The following is a 25,243-nucleotide window of genomic DNA, read 5'->3' as shown; positions in this document are numbered from 1 at the left end:
GCAGCCGCCGTCGCTGCCAGCTCGCGAGGGGCCCCCGCTCATTAACAGAGCAGGGTAATTACCAGAGAAAGGCAGATATTTACAGAGGAGGAAACAGATGCCGAGGACTTGAACTGGCAACCTCAAACATCCCCCCCCCCCCCCCCCCACCACCACCACCTTTTGCTGTTGACGGAATTTCAGTGCACAGCATTACAAACGGTGAGCAAGATTTTAACAAGGTACAAAATCCTTCACTTGCTTCATTTTTCCCGTACAAAAGTGTCTAATCACGCAAAAACGAAGCCCACGTCGCAGTGGTGTTGCCATTCAGCCTTTGCACAAGGGCCACTGCAGTTTGTCCAATATTGTCCTGAATTTGGACGTGGGCTTGTGGTGAAAAAAAAAAAAAACACGTCCAAATGAGAGGTGCCGACTCTGCCGAGAGACACTGAGAATATAGAAAAGACACTCTCCCCCACACACACACACACACACACACACACACACACACACACACACACACACACACACACACACACACACACACACACACACACACACACACACACACACACACACACACACACACACACACACACACACACACAGAGCAATGTCTCCACCCCTATCCCGCATGGCCATGTAGAAGCTGCGCTACCCCGCCCACCCCTCTGTCAATAAGCTCAGTTTGGCCACACTTTAAACAGACTTGCACATGGCTCCTCCACTAAGAAGGGAAAACTTCAAGACATCCTCCTCTCCACCATACCCGCAGGGTTAATTAGAATTGTTTTAAACAGCCACTGCCATACTTTTTAAACATTTATGGGCACATGCATTACAACTAAGGCATTAACATAGACAGAAAGTTTAACCTCTTCTTCACTCCTTGGCTTAAGAGGGAGAGGAGAGGAGAGGAGAGGAGAGGAGAGGAGAGGAGAGGAGAGGAGAGGAGAGGAGAGGAGAGGAGAGGAGAGGAGAGGAGAGGAGAGGAGAGGAGAGGAGAGGAGAGGAGAGGAGAGGAGAGGAGAGCCGACCTCTGCTGCCCCCTGTGTTACAGCTGAGAAACAACAAGGGAATTGTCAATGCACAGCAGGCAGCCTCGGATCATAGGATCACATGTAACCAGTGTGGGCTGAATGTCAATTAGCTGATCTAAACCTGTAGGCTATGTATTCCCCCACACACATACTGTCTAGATTAGAACAAGGAACTACAAGGAAACAAATGGTAAATATAAATAGTAATTGACTACATACGACAGTATAAGGAACATAATGAGGCAACCACCTAAATAAAATCCATCACATGAAAAATATGAATATGAATATGAATGAATAAATGAATGAATTATTGAGTGGTGCTAACCGCTCCTACAGCTTACTTTGTGTGTATGTACTGTAGGTCGTGCCCATCCCGCAACGCTGGGCATTGGCCAAACTTCACAGGATATTTAATTAAATTAACACATTGGATGCCCTTGATTAAACAATGATTTAATCGCTGAGTGCCACAGTATTTTATAGGTTTTTCCTTATTTCGGAGGCTCTGAGTGAAAGTAATCTGAGTAAATGTAATCCGATAATTTCCGGAATTTCTGTGCGGCAATCGTGGCCATCAGTGCTTTTGTAACGGCCGGTAGAGAATGGCTTGTTTTAAACATGAACGTGATCTGGAGTTAGATTGCGAGATGAATCCACTTTTGTGAATCTCATAACACTGGCCTGTATAGGGAAATAGGACTTCCTGATACGTTATCTCCCGTTGCATTCTGAGAATTGGAGTGTTTCTCTTCAGCCGCGGCTGCCCCAAAACCAAACACACCAAACGCGTCGACGGCACTGGGAGATATTGACGAGTTTGACGCGCGGGCGCGTTGTGTTAACTCTGGCACCACTCACTTCACACTGGATGTGATTTTTTTGTTCTTTTGAGGAGACTCTAAGAGTTATCAAGTCAAAAAGGAATGTGCAGATGAAATAATTATTTGCAGATCCATGTCAGGGGGGAACATACTATTTGTCACGAATACGAAAGGAGAATAATGCAAGTTTAGATGAGAGTTCATCCACCACTATGTCTAGGGCTGTCACGATTATGACATTTTACATGACGATTAATTTTCTCTCAAATAATAATTTCTGTTTGGCTTTTAGGCTTTTGAAGTTGCACATGGTAGATATGACTAAATATACAAAGAAATAAAGGACATATTTGACAACTTTACTTAAAAAAGAATATTGATACGATGCAACGCGTTGTGAGCTTGTAGATCGGCTATTTCCACAATTTTTTACTTAAAAAAAACTATATGAACATTTTTCAACATGGAAACAATTATGAAGATTATGTCAAATAATTGCGATTATACGATTATTATGTAATAATTGTGACAGCCCTAACTATGACCTTAACTTATACCCCGCCATTTGCATATACCTTCGTACTCTCATATGCCTCTGTCTCCATAGACTTCCATGTAATTCATAGTGCACTGATAATGTCATGTCCATGCCTAGATCATGCACCACGTGTGTACATTGCTCACAGCTTTCAAACAAAAAAATCCGAATGGAAATCCGTTCAGGCATTCTTGAACTAGCAGCCATTATGTTTTCCTAAAATGTAAACAAAGATGGCTGCCATGTTTGAAAGATGGGGTTGCTATGGGGGTTAAACATGCAATTTCGCGATTGAAATCATGCCTACTACATTTTTTTCAAAAACAGGAAATTCTCGGGACTATCGGGCCTGGCGGGGAGAGACATTAGCATATTCTCTGGACTATCGGGCCTAGCAGGGAATGAGTTAACAATGAACAAAGAAGACACCCATCCAGTGTCACATCAGGTAGGGCTGATAGGGTCCTACCCATCCAGTGTCACATCAGGTAGGGCTGATAGGGTCCTACCCATCCAGTGTCACATCAGGTAGGGCTGATGGGGTCCTACCTCACAGAAGAGGGTGAGCTTGTCGTCTGGGAGCAGCCCATTGGCCTCGTCTAGCAGGAAATCCCGCCTTATAAACTTTTTGAAACCCCAGTCCTTCCCCTGGACAAAGCGGTATGCCCTCTGGCTCTCTGCGAAAACATGATGACAAACAGGGGGAAAACAAGGTTATGTGGAGAACTTAACAATATAAGCAGGCTCTGCGCACGCACGCGCGCGTGTGTGTGTGTGTTGTGTTATGATTCAGGGACATAAGCATGAACAATGGAGAAAAAGACTGGATGCAAGAAGTATCGCCTGCAGGGAGCTTTTAACCCATTTAGGCCTAGAATTATTCAATGCTTTAACCAGTGAAAAATAGCAGATCTATAAGCTCACAAAGCGCCGCGCTGTGAGCTTGTAGATCTGCTATTTTTGAAAAAGTCGTGAAAATGTGTGCAAATCTTTGAATACCGTATATGTATTTTCAAAGCGAACGTTTGTAACTCAAATTTTGCTTCTGGGTGGTCCCTGGAACTAAATATTTTGAGATGGGGGCCCGTGGCCAAATACATATCATTTTGGGGGTCCTTCACGTGAAAAGGTTTGAGCACCACTGACATAGTAGTCTCTCAAGAACAGACTAACTGAGCTCCAGTTCAAGTGAAAAGGACCTTTTCTTTGACGATGGCTGGCCAGATTGCTGACATAGAAACATAGGTTTTTCAAAAAATCTTAGAAGGATTCAAAATCGGGTCAAAATTCTAATTTTCATGATTTTTCAAAAATAGCAGATCTACAAGCTTGAGTGCCGCGCTGTGAGCTTGTATATCTGCTATTTTTCAATAGTTAAAGCATAAAATAATGATACACAATAATGTGTACCCGTTCTGAATAGATTAACACTTCAGAAGAAAACAGAATCTCTCTCTCTCTCTCTCTTTCATAAACACTAGCAGTAAGCATGAGACGGAGTTGTTATGCCTCTTTGGCCAGGAAGTAGGAAATTGCAGGGATCAAAGGAGTGCAATTATCATGTGTTTATGGAGTGCCAATTATCTCTGACAGTGTCAGGATGTATTCTGTAACTCTACAAAGCCAGAGGAATGGCACACGTAATACCACACACTGTGAGGGCATGCACTTCAAGAACAATTACCCAGCAGCTACAATCAATCACATGCGAGGACCAACGAAAATGGCACGAATGGTATCAAGTTAGGATGGCTTGTGACCGAGATCTTGACCAATCACACGGCACGGGCAAAATACGAATACATTCTCCTTCTACAAACACAATTGATTGGATAGTTATGCTGTTGATCTGGGGGTCAGGCCCTTTCTAAGAACTAGAGGGGCAGTAGCTCTGGTCCATAGCGTCAGTGGAGTTCTCCCTAACGCTATGTTCGTCTGCCTCCCAAACCCTTGGCAAATCCGGAAAGACCCGTCGTCTGGTCCGAAAATAACAAAAACTGTTTCGCCCCTCACCAAACCAAAGATATCAGTGGACAGTTGAAAGCTTACTCCTACTTAGTGGACGCGGTCTGAGCCCCCCACCACACGGTTAAAATACATTTCTAGGGCAAAATGAAAAATATTCCACCGGATGGAGACACTCTTCCTGGTTGAAGACTGTTTTTACGTAACAGTGCTTCCAACGTCGCAGAGGACCATGGACCATAACTTACACACAGATCACGGTTGTATTTTTTCTTCTTCGTGTGAAAGAAAAAAACTTGAACGGGAGCTGCCGCATGGGTGCCACCGAAAATCAGTTAAATACAATCGGAAAAAGCCTATGGTGGTCAAACGCCCGTCCCCTATTTGTTCAGTTCACCAACCTGTGTGCCCGCCCCCGCTCCCCATAGCACACAGCTCAGAGCCCTGGCGTCACAACGTTTGGAGCGACGCCCCCCTGCACTCTGGTTGGTTGGGGAAAGGGAAGGTTGACTCCCACTCCCTATGTGGCTGGAATGTCAAAAGTTTAGCCCAGGCTTTTCTTTTTGAGACGAACGCGAATGAAAATAAAGGCCTGGGTACCGACCGAGGCTAGGGGCTAACAAACCTAACTTGTCCTCAATGATCTCCTTTATGTGTTTCATCTAATTCAGTGTCGTGACTGAGTGAGCCATGGCACAGATGCTAGGCTTGATGTCTACTTGCTATCCTAGTGACTTTGTAGGAGTGCCCTAAGCGAGACGGTCCAGCTGGATTTCTGACCATTAAATCTTGCTTCCAACCCGTCCCCCCGCAGTTTATTTTTGACCACCCGCTCTCACCCACAGCAAAGCAGCATCTACCGCCTGCTCCAATCATATTTTCATTGGTACCCAAAAACAAACAGAAAGAGTGAGAGCGAGGGAGCAGGATTTTCCCATTTCAGCACCACGGACAGAGACAGTGTGCTGGGCTCGGTCTGTGTGTGCTGATCAGTAGATAATAATACATACAGGGCTGTCACAATTATTACATGATCGTCTAATCGCAATTATTTGACATAATCGAGATTATTTGACATAATCGAGATTATTATGACATAATCGTCATAATCGTTTCCATGTTGAAAAAAAAGTCAAAAATAGTGGAAATAGCAGATCTTGACGCGTTGTGAGCTTGTAGATCGGCTATTTCCACTATCAATGTTCTTTTTTAAGTATAAAGTTGTCAAATATGTCTGTCATTTCTTTGTATATTTAGGTTATGTGTCATATCTGCCATGTGCAACTTCAAAGCCTAAAAGCCAAACAGAAATGTAATTCTCAACGACAAAAACACAATTAAATCGTTAATCGCAATTATTTGAGTGACAATTAATCGTCATGTAAAACATCATAATCGTGACAGCCCTAAATACATACTGTAGATGCATACCTGTCAAATCTGTCAATTAGGCTGTAACCAACAACTGACAGTTTCATGCGGACAGCCCATACTGCCCAGTCCAAAACGTTGCTCTGTGCTGTTTAGAAACCTCAATAAAATGATGAGTGTGCACATCGTTAATCAATACATCAGAAAACAATGTCTTCTTTTATTTTCTTTAAACGACTATTCAGAATTCATATTCATTCATATTCTTGTCATCTCAATACATTCTATAAAAAGTTCAGCACCAATTTGTCTCCCAGAAAGTGCCTTTTTTTTTTGGCACAGCCTGTTCCTGCCGCCATCAACTTAAAAAGTGCCCGCTCCTGCAAGATTTGAATTGGAGGGCTCTACTTTGTAGAGCACGCACACATAATACATGCACCATTCCTAATAACCCATGGGCAGAAGAATAGTAAATAGTAATCAATGAAGAGTCCAGAGCCATTAAGAAATGCCACAGAAATAAGGAAAAACAGTAAATGCATGAAGAAATAGCTTTGCGATATATGGCCTTTTATATGGCCCTCTGACGGTTTAAGTGGACATATAAATCAGAGCAGGAAAATGCAACACCTACAGCATCACCAAAGAACCACCAGACAACTTCACTATGGCCATGGATTTACAGTGTCTATAGAAAATAAATTCTGGTCACTCGATCAAAGGGCAAATGAGTTCATACTAGGCCGTAACGCATCAATAACCTGCAACTTCCATACAATATACATTACACACATACATTACTCATGTGTGTGATTCCAACCACTGCTTCAAACCTCAGTCTGTATCCACTATTTCAACATAGTCAGAGGATGTGGGAAGCCTTCGGATGTGGGTATTTTATCTAAGTTCTTAAGTGCTTGATATACTGTACTTTGTTTTGCGCACAGTGTCACATTGCGAGCTTGTAGATCGAGTATTTACAGTGCACGACACCAGTGCACAAGTATGTATAACTCCGGCTTTACAGTATGTCAAAGTGTTTGGTGATGGTGGGGTGGGGGGGGGGGGGAACTGCAGAGGAGAGCGAAGAAGGGTGAAGTGCATATGCAGTTATTCCCTCCACCGCTCATGCAGGGGGGTCCCTCACTGTAATCCCCCTCTGGAGACTTTGTATGCACAGGAACTGAAAGCACACCAGGCGCGCGCGCGCACACACACACACACACACACACACACACACACACACACACACACACACACACACACACACACACACACACACACACACACACACACACACACACACACACACACACACACACACACACACACACACACACACACACACACACACACACACACACACACACACACACACACACACACACACGTTCATGCACGCCTGCACAGCCCGGGCACACACTCACGCGGACACACAAATCACAGATCCAAACAGTTTTATCCCCCTTCTTTTTCATTGTTCTTTATTCATTGTTCTTCTTTGCCTCTGTGTATTACAGAAGTGGATGTCAATGCTTTCTGTCAGAAGTTGTCAGTTTGAAGACCAGAGCTCTCTCAACCAAAGCCAGTGTGGCTGAAAAGAGGAGTCAAACTTTCACATGGCCTCCTCGGTGTGGGCCGTACACGGTACCACGTGTGGCTGCGTTGACACACAGCAAAGGACTTGTGCTTCAATTTCGTATGTGTCCTTTAACTCATTTCTAGCCGATCCCGAGTATACTCGTGAAAAATACTCAAGTATTTAGAGTGCCGATCCCGAGTATACTCGCGAAAAATACTGTATATAGAGTAACGCTGGCGTTCTTACCCTATAAACTGGCGGAAGGTCTGGGCACGATCGGCCTCGCCGATTCATCATCATCACGGATCCACGTGCACAAAATAGTAATCCCATAACATGGAGGCCGACGGCCGATCTCATCTTTAATGTCCATTATCTCCAAACAACACTTTTAAAACCAAGGATGGCATTAGATTCTCGCTACAAAAACATAATAACAAAGGCATCGATCGGCCATTTTAGGATCGGCATGGGATGACGACCGCTCCCGTTGAATGACGTCATGACGTCAACCCGGAAGTGTTTACGCAATGGACTTCTGGCCTTCAAAATAAGACAATGGATGCGTATAGGAGCCTGTGAGCGGCACGCTAGACATTTAACCCGTTCATGTCTGGAGCACTAAATGGGTTAAATGCGTTTGATAAAACATAGCATGTTCAGACTCCGACAAAGTCCCAGGATTCGCTTCTTTGCCGGTGGAATTCGGTTCTTTGCCGGTGGAAAAGGCCCCTTGTGAAGTAAGTGGTGACATTTGGGTATGAAACAAGACTAGCAGCGTGTGAAGTTCTTCCCTTCTGTCTGTGTCTCCAGAGTTAAACTAAGGTAAGGTGTGAGAGGTGAGTAGTGGAGAGGAGAGGAGAGAAGAGGAGAGGAAATGCAGTGTAATAACAGTGAGGTCAGTAAAATATAGGTGTTACTCTGCTGCTTTCTGTGTGTGTGTGTGTGTGTGTGTGTGTGTGTGTGTGTGTGTGTGTGTGTGTGTGTGTGTGTGTGTGTGTGTGTGTGTGTGTGTGTGCGTGCGTGCGTGCGTGCGTGTGTGATAATGCCACTCCCCTACCAGGGGTCTCTGACCCGGAGCAGAAGCTCTGCCCTGGCACAGAATCAACTCCAGGTCAGACCACTGTGGTGCTCACGTTTTTCACAAAGCCGCAGTCCGAGGTAGCAAGAGAGGCAGAACACTGACCGAATACTGAACCAACTGTGAGACAGTCCAAGAAAGAGCGCGAGTGAGAAAGACTATGCGTGCGTGTGCGTGTGCTTGTGTATGTGTGTGTGCGTGCGTGCGTGCGTGCGTTTGAGTGAGAGGTACCAAGATACCTGTCAAGTTCTGAGTGTCTGAGGACGTCAGAAAGATGAGAGCCAGAGAGAGAGAGAGAGAGAGAGAGAGAGAGAGAGAGAGAGAGAGAGAGAGAGAGTGAGAGAGAGACAGAGAATAAGAGTGACGAGAAAGGGAAGAGGGGAAGAAAAGAATGAGGGTGAAAAAAGAGGTCTGGGCAGGAGATTGAAGGAGAGAGAGAGAGAGAGATCGAGCGGGAGACAGCATGTGATGGGCACAGCAGAGGCTGCCAGGGTGTTTTAGTGAGCAGAGCATCCATATTCAGGTCTGTGGCTCTGGGGCACGCTTGGCACACAGAGCGAAAAGGTGGCCAGAAGAAGGGCTGGCACGCCTGCGACTCTAAACAGCCAACGCTGGAGCCAGAGTCAACAGTGGGCAGCACTAACTCACACCACCGCCATGCTCCAACACAATCACGGTGTCTCTTCTCCCCACAACCCCCTCCCTCCCTCGCTCTATGTCTCTCTCTCTGCCCGTCTGTCATGCTACCTTCTCTGCCTGTCCCCCATGTAGGGATGGGACTATACGAAAATGTCATATTACGATTATTGTGACCAAAGAAATTGCGATTTACAATATTATCGCGATAACCAAAATATCCCCAAAATATCCCCAAAATTCAATACAAAAAATAGCAGATCTACAAGCTCACAACGCTATTCTTTTGGCAAAGAGATTTGGTAGAGAGTCAAAAAAAGAATCTATCAACTATGTATATTATAAGTACGTTTCACCAATAGAGGGTTTAAGTGGTACCGGATATGCAGCTCGGCAAATAAAAGGTGAATTGATCCCAGTGCATGATGGAGGACGATATCGCGATAAATTAAATCTCCACAATACGATTATTGTGAGTGTTTTTTAATCAGGATAAACGATAACATCGCTTATCGCCCCATCCCGTCTGTCATGCCACTTTCTCTGCCTGTCCCTCATGTTCCCAACTTTATCAACAAAATCAACACAACTCCATTGGCCTGTGCTGAAAACCAATCCCCGCTCCCTCGCAGCCCATTGATCTGAAGCGTCAATTAGCCTGCTACAGCACGTGGCCTTCAGCTATAGCGACGTGTCAATCTATAGAAGTGCATGTTCATTTTCACCAGTATCTGATTTAGCTGTGTAATCCTACTACACACACAAAAAAAACAGAACAGGCTGACAGACACTCTCAATCACATAAACATGCATGCGCGCAGCACACACTTTAAGAAGAAAATCTAATCTTTATTGAAGAACGAGCTCTATAAGCTAGTGTCAGCACAAACATGTCTATTGACGTTCTTTCTACCGTTGTCAATACCATCTGATTATGTAAAGACTCCAATAACTTCTACTCCATTAGCCCTCCCCCGTTCACCCACACAGAATGGCTGATCGCCTCCATCAGTTACCGAGGGCAACCATCTCTGACACGCTCTCTGTACAGAGAGCTTCAATTAAGTGAAGCAACGAGAGACGGGGAACCTTTAACGGCAAGAAGGATGCTACCCACCGTCAGAAACCCCGCTCTCTCGGCCAACATTACACAGGCACACTTAGCCTTTGGCTAGAACACAACAAAGACCGCCGTCTGGAGGGAGGACTTAACAAGGAAGCTATTTTGAATACAAAACAGCTTGAATGAGAGGACAAGAACTTTCCATCTCTCCTCTCGGAGCTGTCACAGAGGCAAAGTCTGCAGGGGGGCTCGCTACTCTCTCTGGCACATGGGAGGGGAGCGAGGGGGGGAGGAGGGAAGGGGGTGTCAAGAGACAAGTTACAACCTGCCTAGCAGTCTCCTAGGAGAGAACCAGCACATTAAGCAACAGAGAGAAATGATGTGTCCGGGCCGAGAGAGAGAGAGAGAGAGAGAGAGAGAGAGAGAGAGAGAGAGAGAGAGAGAGAGAGAGAGAGAGAGAGAGAGAGAGAGGTAAGGTGGAGTATGTATTTGGGGGAGAGAGAGGTTGGTGGGCTGGTGCAGCCTGAATCCATCTCCATTAGCAAGCAGGGACCATCAAAAGATCCAGAGGCATGTGCTGTCTCTGGTGATGGTGGTTGTGTGGGGGGTGGGGGGGCCTTAGGGGCTGATTGACGTTGGTGAAGCGACATCAAGATAATAGTTTGGTTTACCAGTCAAACCCCATAGAACTGCTTTTACACTTACAGTACAGCCTTCAAAGACTAGGCCTCTCCTCTGTTCCCAAGCATCTCCTCCTCTTGTAAGAGGATTCTCAAGAGATGAAATTAAGATTTGGCTAATTTATAGATAGATGACAACTAAAGAAAACCTCGTAAGTGAGAGGTCTTCCGGGAGATACAAAGGTCGGAAAGAGAAATATAGATTTCCAATATTTCAAAGGCATACTTCAGTTCTTCAGCTGCGTGCTGCTAATACATTTCATCACTCTGACTGGACATGCGCCTGCTAACAATGGTGGACTCCCCCCTTTTCCCCTATTGATTATCTAGTACTGCGAAAACAAAAAACAAAAGAACTCTTAGCCCTAACTTCCCTGCCATATCCCAAGTTTCCCAGAGTTATTCCCGATGTCTTTCCATGCCAAGTGAGTATCCCAAGTTAAAAAAAGACTGGTTTCGGCATGACCCCGAACCGGATATGCATGTTCAACCCCGGAACAACTTGATTTTGCTATTACTTCCTCTTCTAGGTCTGTTAACTTCCAATGTAAACACAACTGAAAGCCATCTCATGAATGCCTGAACAGATTTCCAAGCAGATCTCTTTGTTTGAAAGCTGTGAGCGTCGTGACTCGTGCACACGCCTGGTGCATGATCTGTGCACCAGCGTGCTTTAATATGCATAAGAAACTGTCGATACAGGGATTGAGAGTGTAACACCAGAGAGGTGACATGCCACATAAACAGTCCACAGACACCCAGTTTTCTTAATTAAGGCACTTTGTTTTTATTTGGCCTTTTTTTCCTGCAGGCCTAGATTAAATTGGATTCTAAATGATCCAGAACAGATAGAGCGATCTTCACCGCCGTATTCTTAGACGTAGCTCTTACTAGAGCTCCTGTCACAATATGCTGGAGGTGGGGTAATTTTCCCCGGTGACAGGGTGAGCAGAGCAGAGCGCCCAGCTCTCCCCGGGGGGATGATAGGAAGATTGGAGGTGGGCATATGGCGGGAACCGGGTGGGTGGGTGGAGGTGTGCACACCAAAGAGCGCACCATTTACAGCCGAAAGCCCACGGGACGCCGAAAGAGAAGAGAACGAGAAAATGAGATCCTCTTCACTTCACTTCCACGCTCAGTCTTCGGGGGTCATTTAAGAGAGGCAAACGCTCATGAAATAGCCGCGTGGCATAGCGAAACAGCTTTGAGGCCTGTTTATTGCTCATAGCAGAGGCAAATCCTCTCCCCATTACCACATAACCACCTGCATAGAAGAAGAGCCTGTAGAACAAGCTTTACGCACGATTACAGCGGGAGGGGTTCAATGTTCACGTCGTCTGCTGTTGTTGAAACGTGAGAGGCAATGCTCAAGCACGGGGGGTGGGTGGAACAAAGAAAAATTATTTCACAAAAAGAAAGTGACATCGACAAAGTGAAATGGAGGAGTGAGGGAGTGAGAGAGAGTGAGAGCCAGCAAACGAGTGATTGGGAGAACGGGTGTGTGAGCGAGGGGTGGTCAAGTTCACACGGTGAGAGTGTTTCTGAGCAGGAAAATGATTTCCCTTTCCACACAAACCTGCACCGCAGGGGGTTGTAAACATTCTCGCTGCGTTCGCCTCCCATCCGCACACCTCCCTCCGCCTCCTCCCCCACTCTCCCCCAACACCTCCCAGCTCCCACACAGTAAAATCCTTTGTGTTAATTGATTGATTGATTTGTAACTGTGAGAGTGTACATAATGTAACCAAATGGTTACATTTAGAGTTACATTTTACAGTGCACTAGGGATGGGACGATAAGCGATATTATCGTTTATAGTGAAAAAAAAACACGATAATGGTATTGTGGAGATTTAATTTATCGTGATATCGTCCTCTGTCATGCACTGGGATCAATTCACCTTGTATTTGCCGAGCTGCATATCCGGTACCACTTAAACCTTTTATAATTGATAAAAGGTACTTATAATATACGTACTTGAAACAGCCTTTTTTTACTCTATCAAATGTTTCTGCCAAACTGGTCTTTGCCAAAAATAGATGATCTACAAGCTCACAACGCGTTGTGAGCTTGTAGATCTGCTATTTTTTGGCAAATGTTCCACCCCAGGATAATGGGTTTTGATTATCGCAATAATATCGTAAATCGCGATTTCTTTTGTCACAATAATGGTGATATGATGTTTTCATATGGTCCCATCCCTACTCTCTCTATCTCCCGTATCTCCCCTCTCCATGTCTTCTCTGTGCCTGCTATACGCTGCAGGGTAATGTGGAGTGGGAGAGAGAGAGGGAAGAGGCAGCCAGAAAGCTTGATAACCAGGAAGCGGGTCACATCTGGCCCTCTCTAATTCAATTCCACACAAGTTTGCTTTTGCTCCCCCATAACATAACCTAATTAAAAATAAGCAGAGATTGGAAGCGAGTTCGTTTCCAATTCATCAGCGGGGGAGAGAGAAGCGGACGAAGACTTTTGAAAAAGGTTGGGTCTTTTTTAATTAAAAATCAAAATTGCCCCGCGCTACTGAATTATATATTTACAGGAAATGAATCCAACCTGCAGTGATTACACATGCCCATATGGCTATCGACACCTCACATTATTAGACACACTCAGAATATTAGACACGCTCCACACTATGCGTACAGATTTGACCACCCCAGTGACACAGGTACTGTATGGCAGGGACTTTGAAAGTTTACACCTGGAAAACTTTCAGATGTCTTCCTTTATCTTTTCAGCACTAAATATGGCTTTTGTAGCAGGAGACAACAGAAGAAGGAACACAAGAGTCTTCTATTCATTTATGCTGCGTTCATACCAGCAGCTGCAAAAGCTACAAAAACACTGCTGCCAAGTCGTCTTTGAAGTGTTGCGCAAAATGTTTGTTGATGTCATTGTCTCCACCAGCCGAAGGCTGAGGGAGAGTATGTTTTCCCCTCCGTCCGTGTGTCCGTCCGTGCGTCCGTCCGTGCGTCCGTCCGTGCGTCCGTGCGTCCTCGCAGTTTGTGAGCGCCAAATCTCAGTCGCCGTTGGCCCGGTCGCTGCCAAAGTGAGCACACACATTCCCTGGATGCCAATCTAGAACCTCTGCCCTAAATTTTTCAAATGGGCCTTTTCTAGCGCCAACTAGTGGCCGATGTTTGCTAAACACATTTCTGTGCACTACTCTTACAGATTTTGTCCAAAAATCCTACAAATCTGTAGGCAATATCTCGACAGTCATGTGATCGACACGGATCTGTGCGATTTTGCATATTCCATCCTGATTGGCTAAGATTGGCTTCCAAAGTTTGTGGGATTGAGCCGGTTTGAACAAAATGCCTCAAATCACAAACGCAAAGTGCAATTATCATGAAATCGCGCACACACGTTCCCACTAGGCCGAGGAAGAAATGCCACTTAATTTTTTTTTTATCAGCCTCATGGTGGCGCTATAACAGCCCGATTTGTGGTTTTACCTATAACTCCACCGATCAGTTTCAAACTTTGTAAGCGCACTCCCTAGAGGCTAAGGATAAACCTTTGCCCTGCATTTTTCACATCAGCCTTTTATAGCGCCACCTTTGGGCCGACTTATGTAAAACACATTTTTGGATATTACTCCTTGAGATTTTATCCAAAAATCATGCAAATCGGTACACAGTATCTCTATAGTCATGTGATCAAGTCCGATCCGTCTGATATTTCACATTCCATCCTGATTGGCTAATATTAGCTTCCAAAGTTTGCAGGATTGCTCCGTTTTTGAACAAAATGCCTCAAATCATCAACACAGCTTGCGATTACCGTGACATTTGCCACACATATTCCCACTAGGTCAAGGAACAAATGCTACCTTTTTAACATTGTCCTGTTATAGCGCCACCAGCAGGTAGACTTTAGCAAAACACATTTTTGGAACACAATGCTTGAAATCATGCATGCAGCGTCCGATTGCCATGAAAGATCTAAGGTGAAGAACATATGCCACCCTTTTTACATTGGCCTATTATACAGTAGCACCACCAGGACGCACGGCCTGGTGGAGACCTGTGCTCGGAAGAGCACTGCTTCTAGTTGAGAATGCGGTCTCCCAAATGCGATACAAATATTAAGGAAAATATAAAGGCGTGGGTTAAAAAGGAATTGTCTTGAGAGAGAAGGTGCATGGAAATGGTGAAACAAAAACAAATTAATGCTTCATTTAATCGCTGAGAAAAGTTGAAGCTAATGTACCTCAACTTTTCATTACGATTTTCAAGCTGTTTTCCATAACATACAACCACAAAGGGCGGCACAAACCAAAAACTCAAACATAAGACAAAATACCATAGAACAAAGCAAAACAACAACAGAATAACACTAAAGGAACCCCGCCAAAAAAACAAAACAAAAGAATGATGTAGTGGGCGTCAAAAGCTTCAGGCATCAGTTTGTGTCTTCAACTTGTTGGCTTCCATTTGAAAATGACATTGTAGCCTAGTGTGAACTTAAATTATTTATAATGTACAGGGAAAGGAATGACGTGAATGAGTGATGGAGGGCTTGTGCGTGTTCAGCAATGCTATGCAGAAGTTAAAGCCGTATTAATGCTGTCTCACCCATGGCTTTGGTCTCCTCTCCCTTGACGTTGAGGATGGAGAACTTAAACTTGGCGCGAACCTCACTCTTTGGACAGCTGACCAGGAGCAGGTAAAGGGACAAGTAGTCTTTACTCTCCTCGTCTAGACCCTTAGGATTCACACGTAAACACCTGAGGAGAAGAGAGGGGGGAGACATCCTAAGACATGGAGAGAATAGAAATAATGCAATAGTGATCGGTTGCATTTTTTGGCATCTGCAACAGCAATGTTCTTTCTGCAGGTGATGCAGTGATTGCCCAACTGTTGCACAATCTATGTGTCTTCTGCCGATGGGAGAACATTCCGAGTATAATACTCTGCAAAGGCCATTGTTGTCATTGTTGCCTGTGTGTGTTGACAAGTAATTTTTCTTTTTGCTGCCTGTTCTGGGGGTTTTATCCCATGAGAAACAACAGGGCATGTGAGCTCAGCTAGTTTCAAGCCAAATCACGGGAACAGCCGTCGCAGTGGGTGTCAGGCTGTGTTTTAAATGCTCACATCACACGTCTTCATTCACTCCAGGGTGAAGTTGCTCTTGAGCTCTGACGAAACATCAGATCCCCCACTCGCTTTCCCAACAGTTAAGCCTGATTTATACTGGTGTCTCACACCTAAAATAGCAGATTTACAAGCTTAATCTACAAGCTTGTGTGTCGATCAAGTTACAAATTATTGCAGCACAAACACTGTGAGATCAGCTATCTTTGGTGTGAGATATCAGCATGCAACTGAGCATAATCGAGTCCCCCAATCTCAGAAAAACTTCCTCTCATACTTCTATTCCTTCCAGAACAAAAGTTGGCACCAAGTGAACTACAGGGAACGTAGCCTGTACTGGAAATGTAGAAACACTCCCTGTGCCACTGGTGACATAACAAGGGACTGGCCAACTCCGAACTCTGCACACAGACAAGGCCGGTCAATATCAGTCAAACAGGGTCATCACCAGTCAATGCTGTATAATAATGATAGCAGGAAACTGTCCAATAAGTTCAATACTTGTTTCACTAAACGGCCCTGTCAAAAACTATTGAAAGACGCTATCAATGTGTGAAACAGGCTTATCCACTTAAACCCCATGTGGTTGACCGGAGTCCCTGTGGACTCTATACTAGTGACTTTTCTGTGGGGAAAGCTTCAGCTGAAAATAACCAATCGGCAAGCTCACAGCGAGTCGCAGCGCGATTTAGGTGGTTATACACTGCACTACCAGCATTTCTGATTTCTTACCGATCCACAAAATGATATTTTCACAGTGTGTTTGCACCACCTGGGACCACGAGATAAGCATTAGAGTGATTTATCATGTCTTCCTGTAGATAGCAGAACTCCGCACCTGACATGTCCTTAATTTCTCCGTAAAGGCCACTTCATCGCTATTAAGGCAGATTCATGCTCACTGATAATAACAGATCTACAAGCTCACAAATCGTGTTCCTTGTAGATCTGCCATTTTCTGTGCACGACATTTGCATGTAACAAAGTGCAGCACAGGCTTTACGCTTTTAATTTGTGCCCTCCTGCTGGGTTAATTAGTGCTGAGCACAGACAGGTAAAAATAAAATAGAGGAAGCTCAACACAATGCAGTCGGTTCCCAGAAAGCATTCAAGCATTTCCTCACATATTAACTAATTTACTGCCACGACTTGAGTTTCAGGAGATGATAATTTCCCGTTGGTCCAGGCCACCACACCCTAAAAAAACATACAGTATACATGGTCGTTGTGACACAGGAAAGGTATGACATTTTGTACAATTTACCAGATGCTTTTATCCCATTTTACATGGTAATGTTACTCTATCTATGGTACTGTATCAGCTAGATCAAATGTGTTTGTGTTTTGTGCATGTGTTAGCAAGCGGGGCACTTCTCACCCCTTCTATCTAGGAATCTCACTCAAAATGTGAGAGACTTAAAGACAGGGTGAAATCAAAAACATGTTTTTCACACTTTAGAGCATATCTGTAGTGATAATGTGGCCATACCTAACACTAGATGCAAAAAATTGAAAATAAACAATTTTTGTGTATATTTATATCAAAGGTCCCTAAATAGGCCATTCTTAATTACTGTACCTTTGATTACATTCACCTGTTTGTTTCCCATTGCTGGCTCCCATTACTCCCATTACTCAGACTTTAAATCCCATCGCCTGAAGGGCTGGTCCCCTCGGATTGGTTCAGAAACACACAGGCTTCCTTTTCAAACTGAAACTTCAAAATAAAATACCCAAAATAGTCATTTCATTGGGTCTTTAACAGCTGCAGGCATTTCAAGTGTCACAGAAGAGCCTGAAATCCTTCGACTTAGCTACTAAACAAAGCATTCTGACGGGGCTATCACCATTTGGTATGGAAATAGCTCCTCATGGGACCGGTGAGCCCTGTAGAGGGGTGGTGGTGGTGGTGGTGGTGGTGGTGGTGCGCTCGGCCAAGCTCACCACAGGGACTTCACTCCCCTCCCTGGGAGTCATATTCAAGAGGTGCCTGATATTCTGTACATTTCCTTTTTTGGGGGGGTTGAAACATATATAGATACATATCCTCCGTGAATAACCCAGGGAAGATGCATTTCTAAACTGTATTCATTATATCCTAGTCTATGGTCATTCACTACACCAATGTCCGTGTACTGTTTACTGATGCCGTTTTTGCACAATTACATTTATATTGTTTTTTATTAGTTACTGTAATACTTACTACTACTAGTAGTACTTAACTTGTAGTATTATTACCTTGGACACCTCATACATTCATGAGCAAGTGACAAATACAATCTCTACTTTTAAATGGTTATTCTGTATTCAAAGCAGACCATTGCCGTTTTCCAATTTGCATGTCTGAAATCTGTCGACAGAGTTCAACCAATCACAGTGGTTCCATGTGAGTTCCCTTCCGCTGCAGCTCTCTGCACACTATATTTAAGATGAATGAAAATTAATCATTTAACCACCATTTTAACCCTACTAGAGGTTACTTCTAGATGTAGCCCAGCACATGCTCTCTAGGGCAGGAGTCTTCAACAGGGGGTCCAGGACCCCTAGGGGTTCCTCAGAGTTACTACAGGGGGTCTGCCAAATCTTTGTGTGATAGAAAGTTTTTTTTTCTCCTTTTTTATATTAACCACTTGAACCCTAGCGTCCATATTCTGAGAACTTTAGCCAAAAATAACAGATCTACAAGCTCCTAACGCCACGCAGCACGAGGCGTTGTGAGCTTGTAGTTCAGCTATTTTTGGCAAAGAGGCTAAATTGGGTGTGTCACTCTGAATTGGGTGTGTCTGGATCCCTAATTTGCATATTTCGAAGATGGTGACTTTATATGAAGATTTTGAAACTTTAGGCAAAATTGGTGTCTATATTATTCCACCATAATCCCCCCAAAATATGTAAAAGATTTCACGCAGATTGAGTGTAGAGTTGTAGGAATGAGTTAAGACCAGCTGACCAGTATCATAGCATTTCCATGTTCTGCTGAGCATTGTGTGTAACAGCCTGTTAGCTGTATCAATAGGAAATGGTTTCTATTCTTCTATTGTTTCAGTAAACATCTGCGACATCTGTAAAATACTGTACATGGGCTGTTTGTTTTCACCAGTCTGATCTCATTCCTACAACTCTGGGTGGAACATTTAATGTTTAAGTACATATTATAGGTATATTTTAAGTTCAATCCTAAACCTGCGCATAACAATGTGTTTCTAATTCTCAAAATACATAAAATCATTATAGCGTGCCCTAGGCTACATCTGTTACAAATTTGGTGCTTTTCGATTGATTAGTGCAAACTTAACCTCCATAAGAATCTGAACTACTAGGGTTCATGTGGTTAAAGTGAATTTGAGACAGTTGTGATATCAAGAAAAGATGGTTAGGTTTACTGAGAAGCTGCATTGTAACAGCCGCTGTGTTACCTGCCTCTAGTACCTCTACTCACCATTTGAGTTTGTCATTGGCTCCAGACGAGAAAGTAGAGCTTTTGATGACTTCTCCCATCTCCTCACGGCAGAAGCTGAAGTTGTTGATGGTCCACATGTAGGAGAACTTCACCACTTTTATCTGGGCAAGTAGAGAGAGAGAGAGAGAGAGAGAGAGAGAGAGAGAGAGAGAGACCTCCTTATTTATATATTTATACATTTTACAGTATATGGGTAAGTGGTGTTTGGTCAGTCAGGACTTCAAAACCGTACATCAAAACTGCCTTTCATCTTAACTCATACAGGGCCAGATTTCCAAAATATGAATATGAATGTGCGCTTATAACGCCAGGAAATAGCTATTTTGTATCCCCCCAGACCACCTTAACCAGACCACCTTAACGAATGCACGTTCAACATACCATACCACCAGATGACCACTAGAGACCACCATACACCATACACTGACATGGTCCCATGTTAAGCCTGTTTAAATCCACATAACAGGATGAGACGCTGACTTGGTCCTCATTGACTTAACATGGACGGGCCGCCGGTCACCATTTCAGCTCAATACTGTTCAATTCGTGCTTGATCGTCTCAAACCACCATTGGTATGGGCATCGGGACGTATATAGATGCCACACAGAAAGTTTCAGAATCAAAATCCGACCTAGTGAAGCTACGTGAGGGTCGGATGGTTGCATTGAGGCTAACGCTAGCAGAGGCCTGTTGTCAACAGGAAGCCCTGGTTTAAAGGTGACGTCATAATCGTATCCTTTTTTTTCACGGTTTACGTGTGGACATTAGCTGAGGTAAGCTAACCATTTCGCTCCGTCTATAAACACATATTAAAAGCTTAAACAATGCTTTTATATAAAAGTCGCTCCGAGTCGCTCGGCACCAAACGCCATAGTGAACTAGTCGCTCGTAAAGTCGCCCGGCGCTAACTGAGTTAATAAACACTGACAACAAACGGAAGGAGAGAAGAAAGGCTATTATAAAAGAGGCAACAACAGGGGGGGGGGATATTTTTCAAGGACAGAAAGACGAGATGACAAAAAAAAGAGACATCATCAATGAAAAACATCATATACTGTACTCTGCTTTTAACAGACGGCTGCTACCAGGACCTGCAGGTCTTAACCTTGCCCTGGCTGAAACAAACACACAAACATAGCGTTGCATTCAACACCATGGTTTAGCACTAAGGACATGTGTGAAATGTGTTTAGTACTCAACTAAGGAAATGATGTGAACATTTGATAATAATAACGCAGTGCATAATTAAGCAATACGTACAGTATACAAAAGTGCCACAGTATTATTTGCTCCTTTCTCTCTCTCTCTCTCTCTCTCTCTCTCTCTCTCACTCTCTCTCTCCCCCGCTCAGCTGCGCTATGTGCTCTGATCAGTGCAGTCAGTGTAAGATCCCATAGCCCGGAGGGAACGGAACTGTTTGCTGACACTGTGACTAAAAAACTAAAACTAAAACTAACCAAAAAATAAAGGTTAACAATAAAGCCATTTCATGATGAGATTAAAGGGAAGAGGTGTAGCAGCAACAATAAACCTGGCATAGCAGCAATGATATACAGTCCCTGTTGTAGTGCAGTGCTCAACATTTCTCAAGAGTGCTGAAGAGTTTTTTGGAGCTGTGTGGAGCTCCCTATACGTGGCCGTGTGTGTGGGTCTGTCTGTCTGTCTGTTTGTCTGTTTGTCTGTCTGTCTCCGGGTATGTAGCCTGCAGTAACCTTTTCTGGCCACACATGTTAAGGGAGGGGCGCTGTTGCACACACACACACACACACACACACACACACACACACACACACACACACACACACACACACACACACACACACACACACACACACACACACACACACACACACACACACACACACACACACACACACACACACACACACACAGCTCCACTTCGAACAGAGGTTCGATTTTTTCTCCTGAGTTTTACTATGAATTGTATTCAAGGTAGCAACTGAACTGGCAAGGCTAACCCTTTTTACCAAAATATGAGATAATAGAAGTTCAAACTAGAAAGAGATAATAATCTCATTATAGCGGTGTACTATATACCATCCCTTCAACATCCAATTAAGGCACTAGGCTGGCCATAACGTTATTTACCCAATTATCTGTACTAGCCCTTACCCGTTCAAATATATGAGCTCCGAAATGATGTGCAGTGTGTGGGTTATGGGATGTGTGCACCTGTTTCGTTTAATGACTACAGAGATACTGTGTTCGCCCGCCCGCCCGCCCGCCCGCCCACCCGCCTGCACACACACCCGCCTGCCTGCACACACACACACACACACACACACACAGAGCTGGTTAAACATGTTGCCTCATGCTAGATGCAGAATAGATATGCCTCATGCTAGATGCAGAATAGATAGTAGATACACCATAAAAATGCTAATATACAGCATATGATTTGTGAAAGTGACAAACGGGCTTCACAGTTATGTTAGGTGTGTTAATATGCTAATGGTGATGCGATTTCAGATCAATTGCTCCAGCCACTGAGGAGAAACGTTGTTTCAGACAGACAGACAGACAGACAGACAGACAGACAGACAGACAGACAGACACTCACTCAGACATTCGGAAAATTATATGTTTGATGTGTTTTTCACATAATACCTAACACCACAGACATGTGGCTCTCCATAGCTAATAACAGAATATAACCTTTTGCCAAGGTTGGAGGTTAAATTCCCACTTTGCTATGTTTTATATCCATGAGTTGAATACCAAGGACCTCCGACGTGAAAAAGACTTTTCTACCACTTTTTGTGGTCACATGTTCAGATACTGGATTCTGATTGGCTTAAAACAGTGGTAAATCAGTCAACAACCTTGAGTTGGCTCATGGACCCCACCCACTGTTGTGTTGCATGATTGTAACTAAATAACCTTGCAAGTTACAACTGTGTTTTCTTTCATTTATATGGTAGAAGTGGTAGAAAAGCAATTTACCATTGGAGGGTCGTCGGCTTCGCCTCGTGCCACAACCCTGAAACAGTGGTAAATCAGCCAACAACCCACTCCCTCCATGGTAAATGGCTTACATTTGGGATGTTCCTTTTAGACAGGGTGTTTAACTGTACTTGTACTGTACTACAGTCTTGTAATGTATTGACTATACTTGTTCTGTTCTCCACTTTTGTCTAATAAAATACCCAATCAATTGTCATTTTCTTACATGCGCGCACACACACACACACACACACACACACACACACACACACACACACACACACACACACACACACACACACACACACACACACACACACACACACACACACACACACACACACACACACACACACACACACACACACACACACACACACACACACACACACACACACACACAGTTCCTCACCTGCGTATAACACCAGCTCTCAGCAACGGGGCCACTGGACATTTCCGCAGGGGGAGGGGGGGTCGGAACTCTGGACATTGCCAGCGTGGATGCAGAGAGGACCTGAGTGGAGCCTGAGCTCCAGCCAGGAGGAGAGGGGTGTCCCTAAAACAAGATGTCCTTCACAGACGTTCCCAGAACAGCACAGGAACATCCAGAATGCAACAGGCACCCTGTAATGACACAGAAACATGGTCATAGAAAGTGTGTGTGTGTGTGTGTGTGTGTGTGTGTGTGTGTGTGTGAGAGAGAGAGAGTGTGTGAGTGTGTGTGTGTGTGTGTGTGTGTGTGTGTGTGTGTGTGTGTGTGTGTGTGTGTGTGTGTGTCATGTGCAATACATACACGGGACAGTCTCTAAATCTTTGTGTATTTGTGCATACATGCGTGGTGTGCATGTGTACTGCATGTGCATATTATGTGTACGTGCATATATTATACAGTATGTGTGTCGAGACATATCCTAATTGAATAGTTACACTAATTGAGCAGTATCTTCCAGTAAGTAGGACATAACAGCTCTGAAGTCATTTGCTTTCAGAGGGCTGCAGCATTCAGAGTGCAGCGCACACTGCTTCAGTCAGGAAAAGCATTCATTTATCCATCCGCGGCTTTGCCCTTTGTTTTCACTCTGAACAGAGCAGAGCGTTGCTTCACCAGCCAAGCTGTGCCCATGAGCCGGAACTCCAAGTGAGGGGGCAAGACTTTAAGACCTTCATTTCAACGTGCCAGTTTCCACTTTTGTACACACATGCTGTATATATACACACACGCACGCACGCACACATAACTTTCAAAAGACAATACTGACGGAGAAAGGTCAAAGCCAGTCTTTTTTATTTCTCAGTAGGGCTGTCACGATTATGACATTTTACATGACGATTAATTGTCACTCAAATAATTGCGAGTGTTTTTGTCATTGACAATTACATCTGTTTGGCTTGTAGGCTTTGAAGTTGCACATTGCAGATGACACATAACCTAAATATACAAAGCAATTACTTACATATTTGACAATTTTATACTTAAAGGGGAAGACCACCCATTTTCAATATTGAACTATGTCATTAACAACACGTTGCAAGCCGCGGCAGAACCCTCTGAACAGAGGTAGCGCCGAAGAAATAAGCCATTTATTTACAAACATGTTTTAAAAAAACAAAGCCCACATGATAACAACACGTAATGGAGTGCTCGATACAGCGTACATATTCATCCTGCAGAGGTCGGCGATCTTACTTTGGCGAGGCGGAGGGGAGATCAATTCCATTCGTTTACGTGCGGCGAAGCAGGGAAAGGAGCGATAGAGAAGCGGCGCCCGAACGTGATTGAAACCGCGATCCACGAACAGAGACAAAGAGTAGCCATCTTGTGTGTCTTTCTTGTTGAGTTTCAACACTGGGGAGAGTTCATGGCCACTCCTGGCCAGCCATCCATCCAGAATGTGAGTCAACGGCGTGGCCTGCTGGATATTACGAGTATCACACCCAGCACCAGAAAGTGACTGTGAGAGCATATTAACCGTTTCAGATAGCTCCAAAAAGACACAGAGAAGAATTTCCGATGTTTTTTTTTTAAAATTATTATCATTTATATCAAAAGTCCGGGAATAGACGTGTGGCTGATGGGACCCAGTAGGAAGTCCGAGGGAGTACGACCAGGCTTAGAAGGTGTTAATATACCTTAGTTGTGTGGAAATAAAAAAAAATGTTCCCCCTCTTCTGTGTTGCCTAGAACTGGAGGATTGATTTTGGGGTTTGTATTGTAAAGTACAACGGTGTGATGTCATCACATTGTGATTTGCAATACAAACCCCAAAATCAATCCTCCAGTTCTAGGCAACTCCTCTAAGGTTTATTAATGACATAGTTCAATATTGAAAATGGGTGGTCTTCCCCTTTAAAAAATAACATTGGTATGCGACGCGTTGTGAGCTTGTAGATCGGCTATTTCCACTGTTTTTGAAAATGTTTGAAAATATATGAAAGTTTTTCAACATGGAAACGATTATGACGATTATGCAAAATAACTGCGATTACCACAAATAATTGCGATTAGACGATTATGTAATAATTGTGACAGCCCTATTTCTCAGTGTGGGAGATTTAAGCCCGAGTTATACTTAGGTGTGCAACACGATGCACAACCACCAGTATAAACCAGGCGTCACAGCGCGTGTCACGGTGGCACCACCTCTCACATCGACTCATTACTTCTCCCTTTCATTTCCTTTTCCTTTATTACATCTGCTGTGGTCTCTCGAGAGTGAACACCTCTTATGAAAAATCTAAAACTGGCAATTTAACTCTCAAATACCTGGAACGTGCCCGAGTCGCGTTAGATTTTAACCACTTTAACCATTATTGTATGCTTTAACCTTAGAAAAAATAGCAGATATACAAGCTCACAGCTCAAAATCGTGAAAATGTGTGCAAGTCTATGAATATCTTTGACCCGATCTTTGACCCGACTTCTAAATCCTTCCTCTAAATCAGTGGTTCTCAAA

General features: G+C 44.0%; 1 protein-coding gene across 1 annotated transcript in view; it reads right to left on the bottom strand.

The window, feature by feature from the left end:
• Nucleotides 1-25,243, bottom strand: part of spop (speckle type BTB/POZ protein) — a 130,848-nt gene that overhangs the window by 46,518 nt on the left and 59,087 nt on the right. The window contains exons 3-6 of the mRNA XM_080724690.1: nucleotides 22,702-22,913; nucleotides 19,304-19,425; nucleotides 15,346-15,497; nucleotides 2,934-3,061 (exon numbers count right to left, since the gene is read on the bottom strand). Coding sequence (XP_080580816.1) covers nucleotides 2,934-3,061; nucleotides 15,346-15,497; nucleotides 19,304-19,425; nucleotides 22,702-22,779 — 480 coding nt within the window. The 5' untranslated portion in view covers nucleotides 22,780-22,913. The remainder of the gene's footprint in view (nucleotides 1-2,933; nucleotides 3,062-15,345; nucleotides 15,498-19,303; nucleotides 19,426-22,701; nucleotides 22,914-25,243) is intronic.

Source organism: Nannobrachium achirus, assembly GCF_963921795.1.
Source record: "Nannobrachium achirus genome assembly, chromosome: 4".
In the NCBI taxonomy this organism is placed as follows: Eukaryota; Metazoa; Chordata; class Actinopteri; order Myctophiformes; family Myctophidae; genus Nannobrachium; species Nannobrachium achirus.
Note: the sequence above shows the minus strand (reverse complement) of the source record. Positions and strands in the feature narration are given on the sequence as shown.